The sequence below is a fragment of the Nanorana parkeri genome, unplaced genomic scaffold (genome assembly GCF_000935625.1).
Source record: "Nanorana parkeri isolate BGI_ZX_2015 unplaced genomic scaffold, ASM93562v1 scaffold27, whole genome shotgun sequence".
NCBI lineage: Eukaryota > Metazoa > Chordata > Amphibia > Anura > Dicroglossidae > Nanorana > Nanorana parkeri.
The window spans coordinates 2,430,490-2,442,953 of NW_017306295.1; the positions used below are offsets into that span (position 1 = coordinate 2,430,490).

The following is a 12,464-nucleotide window of genomic DNA, read 5'->3' on the forward strand; positions in this document are numbered from 1 at the left end:
ATATTATTATTATTATTATTATTACTACTATTATTGATGCTACTACTATTCTACTACTATTTTGTTGACACAAGTCTGCATATAAAAGTGCTTTATTTGGCTTAAAGTGATTTTAAAGTCAAAAGATGTTTTAGCTCTTTCAAATGCTGATTAAATCACTGCTGCTCTTTTATGTTTAAAAGATTGTTTTCTGCAGAATCAGCTGGGCTCCTGAGCACTGTTCCTGATAGCCTGTTTTAGGGTGTCTCCTCTCCCTTGCAGGGTCCTATGGAGCCACCCTTGTGTGTCCTAGTAAGCTGTGTGTGTCTCCTCAAACACACGGGTACAGCAAGGCACACTGCTCCTCTGCTCCTACCTCCTTACTTTTCACTTCTCCAGGCTAGTAGATGGACAGCTGCTGGAGACTGTGCTGTCCCTTGTGACCTTGTACTGGACAGGAAGTTGAGGGAACCTGAGCTGAGAGAGTTGGAACCAGCTGTTCAGAAACATGACTGTAAGTGCTTGGGCAAAAATGTAAAGAAATACCTTGCTGGGCAATGTATGATTGATCTAGATGCGTTATTGAAAAAAGTCTGAAAGTTTAATACTACTTTCACATCTATCTATCTATCTATCTATCTATCTATCTATCTATCTATCTATCTATCTATCTATCTATCTATCTATCTATCAATCATAGATGGAAATCCACAAGTTGCATGTATAGCCCCCCCATTCTTTTCTTTCTTCTGGACAAAGGATTGTTTACTCCAACATGATTAATTATAAGGTAAACTAAGCTTAAAATTGTAGGTATACATTGGAGCAATTTCTGGCACATTTTCAGGCTGCGCTTTTAAAGAGATTTTCTCCTAATGATATGGAGGTAAATCTTCCAGCTGCCAGATCAGCTACTTCCATCTTTTTATCCTTTCATTTCTAAGAAGACTCCATCCTAAATTAAAGCAAATGGTCACACATAACCACCATGAAGCAAAATGTGGTAGTACCTATACCTTTCTATCCTTTGAAACATAGTGAAACCCTTATATACTCTCTAAAAAAAAACAACAATGTTACCTCACTAGCACAGGTGGATCTCACCCATAGGTTCTTTTTGGGGGTATATAATGTCTGGCTCCAGGGATGTCTGCTGCGATGCTGGTCCCACCAAAACAACTCCACACTGCTTCCTAAAGCTTTTCAATGAACATCCTCAGAGAGGGGCATGGCAAATTCAATGTTATTCTCAACCATCTTTATATGTGCTCCTAGCTTATTGTGTGAGCTGACAACACAGTGCCTCTGCTGAATTAAAATTCAAGCAGTATTGTCGGCCTTTTCCACTTCTCCCCTGACGTACCACAGGACACCTCCCCTTCTCCTCACTCCTCATATTCATAACATGTATAATAATACAATAAATAAAACAATTCAACAGGGAAAGTAGGAACCCTTCATAATGGCCACCACAGATCTTACCAGGAGATATAAGAAGTTGTCCCAAAGTTTAACTCTCTATAATCTACAAAAATCTGAAATGTAAGTGAATGACCCTTTAAGCTCTCAAACTCCCAAGTTCAGAGATCATTTGAGAGGATCCCTGATTAAGATCTGCAGTAATTTGATGCACTGTTGCCCTTCTGTTGTCTTGTACCAATCTTGCCACTCTCCGTTCTGCCCTAACATTGACTAATCGCTGACAGCCACAATTCACACGTTCAGACCCAGATTTTCGGCTGGCAATCCAGTCTTTAAACACTTTAACAACAGCTGCTCTTGAACATTTAACGAATTCTGCTGATACTCGCTCCATGGCTCCGAGCGCCAACAATCATCCCACAAAAGGCTGTTAAATCGCGTTGTTTACCCATATCTTCAGAACAGAATCACCTTTACTGTTGTGGTAAACAACCTGCTTCCCTATTTATAATGGTCTGGCCCTTTAGCAACTTCAGCGCCAAATGATAGCTAATTATAGCTAATTTGCCTACAAACATTAGGTGGTCATAATAATCTGGCCACTCAGTGTATTTATAAAGGGCAAAATGTGACTTTCACAAAACATTCACTGGTGGTGCATCAATCACTGACATTTAAAACACATGCACCTGGAAGCTCAGCCTGCAGTGAATGTTTGGTGAATGTCAGATTCTTTGATTTATAAATGTACCCCTAGTGTCTTGTATGGTTTTTTCATTTAAGTTTTGCCCATGCCTGATGTGCACCACAGTAATTGCACTAATAAGCATATTTCTAAATACTGATCTGTATCTAAACTATTTTTTTTTTCATTTTGGAAAAGTAAGGGAGAGTAAAAATCACTGTCGGTTTTTTTCCCATATGTGTCTCTTTTGGGCGATTTTCCTTTACTTACTGTCCTGTGGACTGAAAAATAAGTGAGAGGATATCTTTCTGATGTGAGGGAAATCCCCTTTTAGACATTTGTCACAGCAAAAAGTGTCCCCGTTGTACGATTTTCTCTCTATTTCTGTTTTGGCGGCAACTCCAAAATGTACCCTCACTTTCATTAGTGACATTGGTGATACGGGCAATAAGAGAGAGTGACTCTCCCTAACGAGGACACAGGTAACAATGAAAACCTGACAGCGGTTCTATCCCCTTACCACGCTATCAAAATGAAAAAAAAAAAATGTTGGCTTTAGTTAAACTTTAAGTTATTTAGATGTTTGGATAATAAAATGGCTTTCTTAGGCTTCACATAGTGCCGAATTCGACAACTAAGTGAACGCACATCTACACAGTTAACTAGGCTGACTTTCTCACAAGCGCCAGACTATTATTTGCAGAATATGGGGAAGCATGGACTTCCTGATCCAATATGACCATTTTTTTCCTGACCCCACAAGTGGTAGTCAGATCAATTCCCTGGATGAACACCTTTCTATACTATCATTTAGAAATGATAACTGTGAATCACAATATTTATAAGAAAAGTGACCTTGGTGCCTCACTTTATATTGATCAACATTACATTTCATCTGCTCTGTAAAGGAAACCAGGGTTGTCAGTCCGGTTTTTATGGGCTACTGATGAAATTTTATGGATAGTTAAAACATTTTCTTACAGTAATATTACCATAGGCAAATAATTCTAAACTGCCCACAGAAATAAGATGGTCTCAGCATTTTACATTTCGTTATATAACTTTATACAATTTATGACTTTGGTAATGATATTGTATATTAACTTGTGAATATTATGTTCGGCATGCACACATTTTTTATCTTTAATGTGACACTAGTGTGTGGATAGATGATCCTCAAATCATCCTTGAGTTGGTGCTGACACTGTCCTTCCTTCTGGAGGGTGACTACTTTTGTTCCCCATGATCCCTGTGTTTGTTGTAAAGTAGCCACCACTCCAAGCTCACACCTGTGATGCACTACAATCTCAATACAAATTAGTAAACCAAACGTGAGATTGTAGTCCATTGCCGGATCGAGATTGGAGCGGTGACTACTTTACAACATGCACAGGGACCATGGGGAACAAAAGTAGCCACCCTCTAGAAGGATCAGCACCAATTCAGAGATGATTTGAGGATCTACAGCTGAGTGCCACACAAATAAGATACATTTTTGTTAATAGTTAAGGTACTTGAATGAATTTTTAAGATTTAACTTCTGAGTTTAGTGTCACTTTAAATACGAACAAAAGCTACGTAAGGCACTTGTGCAGGTAAAAACTATAATTCTATTATTATATTGTTCTGTACAAAAATATTACAAGAAAACTATTAAGCAGAGAACATTGTCTTATTTTTACTAGCTGGAATGAACTCCCACACACTCCGCAGGGTAATCAAAACTGAAGGTAAAAAGTAATTTAGTCTCTAGGTTACCAATGGTCAGATCAGTATCTAGCCCATTTTGCTACATTCCAAGAAAGAAAAATTAAAGCACAATTTTGTGTTAGTTTTAGATAAAGAAGGGACAAGTTAGAGCCGCTGTCAAGCAGATATTGCTATGTGTCACTGCTAGTTAGATTCACCCTCTCTATTTGTCCTAGTGACCATTGTAACCAAGACAGAAACTGATAGGAAATCCAAAATCTTACAGTTGTCACTAAAACAGAAGGAGAGGATTGTTCTCCCAACGGGAACACATAGGGACAACTGTCAAAGAGAGGAATTCTCCTCACTTCGTGGAGTTTTCCTCTAACTGTTTTCATCTCTAGGACAGGAAGTGAAGAGAGATCTCCACATTGGACACAGACAACAAAAATGGTTTTAACTGTTTCCTTCTGTATCTAAAACAAAATAGGGTTTGGCTTTAGGTAGAAGTGAAGTCAAAACATATTTTCGTTTTGGATATAGTAAGGGAGAGTTATAACCCCTGTCACCTTTTTTTCGTCATCTGTGTCCCATTGGAGAGCTTTATTCTCCCTTCCTGTCCAATAGTAACAATAGGAAGTGAGAGGAAATCCCTTCACATTGAGGTAAACCCCTGCTGGTCAGCAGGGTCACCAGAACTAGTGTCCCTATTGGAAGGTTTCCTATCTATCCATGCTCTGAGGACAACCCAAATTTGGGAATTTCTTTCATTTTCACTTTCAGTGGTAAAGGTCACCAGGACAAATAGAGAGGGTGAATCTCCCTAACGGGGACACAGCAATAAAAACCTGACAGCTTTGGATAGAGTGGAGAGGGATTAGAACACCTAAGAAAATTCAGCTGCGCTTTGATCAACTCCCTACTTCCGTATTGTAAAACATTGACAGTGAGGTGGATGTCTATTTCTAGAATGACGTTTTATGTTATGCCAGAGGTAGCCCACTGCACATGCTAATCTCTATGTACTAAACCATCCACAGAAACATTGTTCCAGGCTCAGAGACAGTGTTCCAGGCTCAGTACCTTGTCATCACTGTGATTGACTAATGACATTGGTCATGTGGTACTGTTTAGAGTGCAGTCGTCCCCCCTCCCCCTTCCTTCTTCCTCTTACAAGAGAGAAACCAAATTAAATTGTGAATTTGGAGAATGGATGAATTAATAAGCAGAAGTTACTGATTCATACATTCTGACTGACTAAAATCTTTTTAACCCCTTCAGTGTCCCTCCCCTAAACTACTGATCTCCAGCCCGCCTCTGTATTGTGACCTGTATGATAAGCCTTCACCCCCCTTATCCTGTACATCTGCACCTTATCTCTTCATCTCCATCCTGCTACTGTATGTGACCTGTACATTAACCCCTTCACCTCCTGATCCCTCTGTGTATGACCTAGTGTATTGTAGTATAGTGCGCTCTCGCCCCCAGCGCCAGCACCACGACACAGAGCAGCAGCCGATGACAGGAGGAAGACTTCCGCGTCACATGACGCTGTGTGCTAGATACCGGCTGCTGCTCTGTGTCGTGGTGCTGGCGCTGGGGGCGAGAGCGCACTATACAGAGGTGGGTGATGCCATCTACGGGAATCGGCGGGTCAGAGTAATGGGCGTTTTTTCACGTATGCGCCCCCGACGCATGTTTGCATGCGTGTATGTATGGGTGGGGACTTTTTTTTTAAAAATTGTTTTTTTTATTCTTTTTTATGTGTAACTTTAATTTTTTGGGGGGGAAACTTTAATTTTTTTTCCTATTTTTTCCCCACTAAACTTTATTGCTATCATATACAGGGGCTAATAAAACCCCCTATGGGATAGCAAAATATGTGACAGGTCCTCTTTATGGAGACTTCAGGGGTCTCCAAGACCCCTAATGTCACCTAGGACCCCCCAAAAGAAGCTGATGAAGCAGAAATCTGCTCTATCAGCTTCTTTCCAGCTTCTGAAGCTGGAGAGTGACACAAGAATGCGGACATGATGTAAAATAACTCAGTTCCGCATTTTTGCAGCGGAGAGGAGACCGGAGGGAGCTCGTGTACTGATCTCCCTCTGATCCCCTGTGACACAGCCGACATGCTGATCCCGGGCTCGCACCCGGCACAGCGGAGCCCGGGACCAGCGGGACATAAAAATGAAATTGCCAAGGTCACTTGTAACGCAGAGTTCAGTGGTGTAATGCAGAGTACAGAGGTCAGCGGTGCAACACAGAGTGCAGAGATCAGCAGTGTGATGCAGACTACAGAGGACAGCAGTGTGACGCAGGGGGCAGAGGTCAGCGGTCTGACTTATAGGGCAGAGGTCAGTGGCGTGCCGCAGAGTGCAGCATTGTGACGCACAGTGCAGAGATCAGCGGTGTGACGGCCGTTGCACAGGAAGTGATGCTGCTACCTGATTTAGTTCACCATATAAAGACGAGCCTGCCCGTGCTCCAGTGCTGATGGTCTTTTCAGCTTGTGTTCCTGTGTGCTTGTACTGGTTGGATTCCTGTGACCTTCCTGACCTGGTTTGCTTGGACTTTGCTTGGCTATTATGTACTGTAGATAATGATATATTTAAAGTCTTTGCAATTTTTGTTGAGGAACATTATTCTGAAATTGTTCGACAATATTTATATGCAGCTTTTCACAGAATGGTAACCCTCTGCCCATCGTTACTTCTGAGACTCTCCAAGAGGCTCTTTTTATGCACAATCACATTAATGACCTGTTGCCAATTAACCTAATTAGTTCCAGTTCTTCCTTGTAAGTACCACTTACTTTGCCAGTTTTTTGTTGTCCGGTCCCAACTTTTTTGAGATGTGTTGCTGCCATCAATTTCAAAATTACCTTATTTTTTTCTCAATTTAAACATTTGATATGCTTTCTGTTTTCTATTTTCTATTGTGAACAAAATATTGGTTTATAAGATTTGTAATTTATTGTATTCCGTTTTTATGTAGATATTACACAGCGTCCCAACTTTTTTGGAATTGGGGTTGTATGATGTAGGGATAAATAAAAAAATTTCATATATAATTATATACAGTACATTTTCAATTATGTAGATATAGCATATGTTATTCAATAAATATTTGCAATATTTTAACACCACCCTAATTGCCCCCAATACCATTTATTTTCTTGTACTATAGTAAGTATAGTTTGGATATAGGGACCAGTATATATTTTTTATACCTGGGGTGTTATTAGCGGCAAATTCAATGGCTTTTATCTTTTTTTGTACCCACAAATACTATGCCTCATTTATAACCCCTAAACAATGTAGTATCCGTCACTCTCCAAACCATGCTTGTTAGTGATGTAGTATATGCTTCCTGCTTGATAGCACTGTGTGGTGATTGCTTTTACTGTTCTCTCTACTAGTACAAATCTGACTTACCAACTGCAATACACTTGGGTGAGATTTTGAGACTGATTTACTAAAAGAGTGGAAAATCTGCATGCATTATGTGAATATTACTTTAATTATACAATCATGTAAAAGGTAAAATCCTGATTACTTATTTCATCGGCATATGATTGAATAATTGAAGCAAATATTCACACAATTGTGTGGACATCCTCAACTCAACCAATTTATCTCAGCATTTGTTGACAAGGACGTGTGACAAGAGGAAATGCAGATATCCACAAGAGAGAGAAAAACTACAAATGCATATACAGTATATGTATATGATGATGCAAATATGGTACAACGAGCATATGAAATCTGATGGTAACAAAAAAATAAATAATTTTATCTCAAACATTACAACAACAACAAGAGGAATGAACTATAAGTTTCTTTGCTGTCCCCAGGTTACCTGGGAATCATTACTGACACAGGTACCTGATAATCATTTGTATTCAGCTTAAAACTTCCTACACATACAGGCTCTTTAAGGCTTCTATAGAGTTCATTTAGTATGAAGAGAAGGAAAATGTTCTATTTAGCTGTGTAAAAGCGATTTATGATTAAAGCCACAGACATGAGTAATTTGTTTACTTACTGCACTTCCAGGAAGTCCAGGTTCCCCTGGATCACCCTGTAGCAAGAAAGAAAATAACATTCAGTGGTGGGTCATGCATGAGATATTCTATGCATGGGGAGGGGTAAATGTTTGGGGTATTTTTCTAGCAATTTGTTTTTAAAAATATTACTGTTTTGTACATTAGAATTAGCTGCTGACCACTGAGATAGACCGATGACCACATACAGTATAAACACTCTCAGGTTATTATGTAAGCATAGCCAAAAATGTTTTTTTTTTAGTGTTGTTGACACTGTAGGGAAGAATTAAAAAACATTTCAGTGTTCGACTGACATGTATGTTTGTCCTGGTGATCACAAAGACAGAAACTAATGGGAAATCCAACATTTTTCATTTTTCACCAAACCAAGATGTGAGGGTTAATATTTCAATGGGGGCAGCAGGTCCACTGACAGCTTTCAGAGAAGAAAAGTCCTTCATTTTGTAGGGATCTACTCTTACTTTCTATTGCATCTCTAGGACAGGAAATGAAGGGAAATCTTCCTTTTCTTCCAATATGCCTGAAGGCATATTGACACAGACAACAACAAACAAGCTCACATGGGTTTTAACACTTCCCTATTCAATTCAAAACAAAAAGGAACACTTCTTGCTATACATATACCTTCACCATAATTTTCATTTAGTCAAATCAAATCCCCTTAATTCAGTTTGAATCCACACTTGGAAAATATGAGCAATACTTAATTTAATTCCGCATATTGTTTAACATATTTTATATCGGTGAGATCTACTAACTAATAAGTGCATAGCAATTGCCAGTGGTTGCTTTGTTTTAAAAAGTTTGCTGGGCCCTAGACTTTTTGTTGGACTAAGATTCCCAGTTCTCTCATAGAGATTGATCAAACTATGGGGTGTAATAATTAAAGGAGAACTATGAGGTGAGTGCTTTTCACTCACCTCATAGTTCTAGCCGACCTGTGACAATGAGACTGTCACAGGTCGGCTCAGTAGATCGGGAGGTGAGTGAACACATACCGGCGTTCGCTCACCTCTCGATCCTGTCACGGCTCTCTGCCATGAGAGGGAAGGGGCTGGATTCTCCCCACCCCGCTCCGATCCGCCAGCGTTGACTGGCGGAATGGACGGGGGAAGGGGCGGATACAGCTGGCTCTGCCTCTAGGTAGGCAGAGCCAACTGTCAGTCACGCAGCTGGGCGGATCCAGACATAATTGTCGGGATCCTCTTCAGCTGCGGCTTCTTAGTATACCGCGAGCTGCAGCTCGCAGTATAGTGAGCCTAGGGTGATGGGAGGACGCTAGTTTGTGTCCTCCCGTTACCCTAAGGGGAACTATGGGGAAAAGCCTTAACACCATAGTTCTCCTTTAACCACTAGTCATTTGTCATATGATGTTTGAAGAGCAAAAAGAACCATTATTTTTTTCACTGAGAAGAGAGAATTGAAAATTGCAACTATAGTGATTAGTGATGCATTCTATTTGCTCTGTAGAAACCAATATGTAGCCTTCACTATAAGGTGTAATAGAATTATACAGTATGCCACAGCTGAAGCAGTCATACAACAGTATAACCATTGTATTCATAGAACAAGAATACGTATTGGCATCTAAATAGACAAAGCCTGAATGCATGCATTACTCTACTGGTATATTTAGCAAACATTAGTAAGGAGCCTTCTGCAATCTTGAAAGTTGATGTTACTTCTCAAGTTCATTGTATTAAGAAACACAAATTTAGGTAGGTAGATAATATCCTTACTTTTAGGTAGCTAATATCCTTACTTAGGGGCTTTTGTTTATGTGTTACATTGAACATAAACATACCTTGAATTTTCTGTAATAAAATTTGTTTTTACATATTTTCAGTAATAAAATTTTTGGCGCAGTTCACAAAAGCAGATTATTTTTTTTTCATCATAGAAAAGCAATTATTTAAATTCCCTTTATACATTGATCAGTTCATTATACTGCACATACTATATGTTCTTTTTGCTGCACATGCATTTTTTTGATTTTGTTGACTGTGAAAGTCAATATATGAAGAATAAGGCACACGTTATTGCTTCATAGATAGCTACAGTCTTTATACAACTTTCAAATTTAAATGCCTGTATCCTGAAACACATAACAATTACACATCTAAGTGAAATCTATGTCTGTGAAATTAGCATTTTATGAGAAAATTACTGTGACATACTATAATGAATGGAGCCTGAATAACTATTTTATGAATTAAGCCTTTTTAGTGCAAAGAACACCTGTTAAGTGATTGATAAATTTTTTTTTTCTTGGTGGTTTTTGGTGCTTATTGATTGACATAACGGAACAAAGGTGGTGTTTTTTTTCCATTGTTTAGAAAATAATACTTTACCTTTTGTCCTACAGGGCCACGTGCTCCAAATAGTCCCATAGATCCTTTGGAGCCTGCTTCACCTTTCACACCCTGAAAATCAATGAAAAGAATAAGATACCTTATGAAGAGCAATTTAATGGAAATGAATAACATTTTTTTTCCATGTTAAAATGGAAACACAAATAAGATCTAGGGTATATTTGAGCAGAGTGAAAACAATTGCCATCCAGGCAACTGTTCAAAGAATGATAGTGCCCCAGATGGCCGAAAAATGTGTGGCTGACCACCAACTCCCATCAGGTTTATCCTTCATTGCCAAGTCCCTTACACTGGTCAACTAACTTCAGTATTTAGAAAATCATTTAGGTAATGGAAGTCAACAGGTAATGTATCTATCACATGTAAAATGCAACACTAGTCAAGCAGTTAACACAGTTAGCTGTTTTAAAGACAGTTTAGATAAACATATGTTGTAAAGTAACCATTAAAATGAATCATCCTGTTCAACTTTTGTATGTTTTAAAGTCCAAATTCCCTGCTTTATGCCCGAAGGCTTTTCAGAATCACATACTTAGATTTATTTGGGTAAACTGTAATCCAGGTATTGATAAATCTACTCTATGATTCCATAAACTGAGGGGTGGTCTAGGAGTAGCCTATATACCTACATATTAAGTTGAGCTGGCGCAAATATTCAGTCCTGAGATACCTTCTCTGTCTAGATCCATCTAGAAGCAGCTGAATAAACTAACATAACTATACATGCACTTCTCTGGTAATTGCTTCCCATAGGGCACATAACTCAAACTCATTAAATGCCACTGTATAATATTACATTTCCAGGAACACTTATCTCTCCTTATCTCCTCCTCACTACCTTTTTCGGGAACCTCTCATTTTAGCATGGAAAATCATCCCATGTTTAGGTATCATGATTTAGAGACATGCATCTTGTATGTGCCAATCATTTTATTGATTAGCAAACAGTCTTTCCGACTTTGGAAAGTTAATTTCCAGCACCATAGATAGACCTACTGTAAATTCCAAATTGTTACCCTGGCTGCTTTGAGTCTGGTTTAAATGGCATTCCATAATAAATCCATTAATTCTATGCCAGACCAACATTCAGCTTGTTCTGTTTACAAACTATTTTTTTCAAATTACTGCTTAAAGGAGAACTATGGGGTTAAGGCTGTTCCCCATAGTTCTCCTTAGGATAACGGGAGGACACAAACTAGCGTCCTCCCGTCACCCTAGGCTCAGTATACCGCAAGCTGCAGCTCGCGGTATACTGAGACGCCGCAGTGGAAAAAATAATGGTTCTTTTTGCTCTTCAAACGTCATATGACAAATGGCTAGTGGTTAAAGGAGAACTATGGGGTTAAGGATTTTCCCCATAGTTCTCCTTAGGGTAACGGGAGGACACAAACTAGCGTCCTCCCATCACCCTATGCTCAGTATACCGGTAGCGAGCTGTAGCTCGCGGTATACTGAGACGCCGCAGTATACCGGTAGCGAGCTGCTGCTCGCAGTATACTAAGACGCCGCAGCTGAAGCAGATCTCGACAATTATGTCTGGATCCGCCCAGCTGCGTGACTGACAGCTGGCTCTGCCTACCTAGAGGCAGAGCTAGCTGTACCCGCCTCCTCCCCGTCCGTTCCGCCAGTCAGCGCTGGTGGATTGGAGCGGGAAGGAGGGAATCCAGCCCCTCCCCTATCACGGCAGAGAGCCGTGACAGGATCGAGAGGTGAGCGAACGCCAGTATGTGTGCGCTCCCCTCCCGATCTACTGAGCCGACCTGTGACAGTCTCATTGTCACAGGTCGGCTAGAACTATGAGGTGAGTGAAAAGCACTCACCTCATAGTTCTCCTTTAAAGCCTCTTTCTCAATAATCAATCTCATGAATAAGAATTTTGTTAAGAAAATTATTAATTTGTAAAATGAAAAATTTAGTTAAAAAATTTATGCATCTTAGTTTAATGGCCTTGTGATAACTTCAGAAACCACCAATGTATGATCCCCAGGCAGCCAATCAAATATTGCCAGAACATAGTTTCACAGACCATAAAAAAACGGTTTTCCTCAGTAGGATCCTAGCTTCTTATTTCCAGCTGTATGCATACATGTGGCAGCACAGCAGTGAGCTTTACGTAGTGCTGCCATATATATGCACACAGCCGGCGCTGCATTTTTGCACTGGGAGCATGCTAAATCATGTGCCTCCAGCACTGTAATCATGCCAGATCCATAGCTAGCTCCTTTTGCGCCCAAGGCAAGAACAATAAAAT

At 39.7% G+C, this 12,464-nt stretch overlaps 1 protein-coding gene across 1 annotated transcript in view; it reads right to left on the bottom strand.

Moving 5' to 3' along the window:
* Positions 1–12,464, bottom strand: part of LOC108795029 (collagen alpha-1(VII) chain-like) — a 204,348-nt gene that overhangs the window by 45,498 nt on the left and 146,386 nt on the right. Inside the window, exons 82-83 of the mRNA XM_018566199.1 lie at positions 10,193–10,264; positions 7,820–7,855 (exon numbers count right to left, since the gene is read on the bottom strand). Of these exons, the coding sequence (XP_018421701.1) occupies positions 7,820–7,855; positions 10,193–10,264 (108 nt within the window). The remainder of the gene's footprint in view (positions 1–7,819; positions 7,856–10,192; positions 10,265–12,464) is intronic.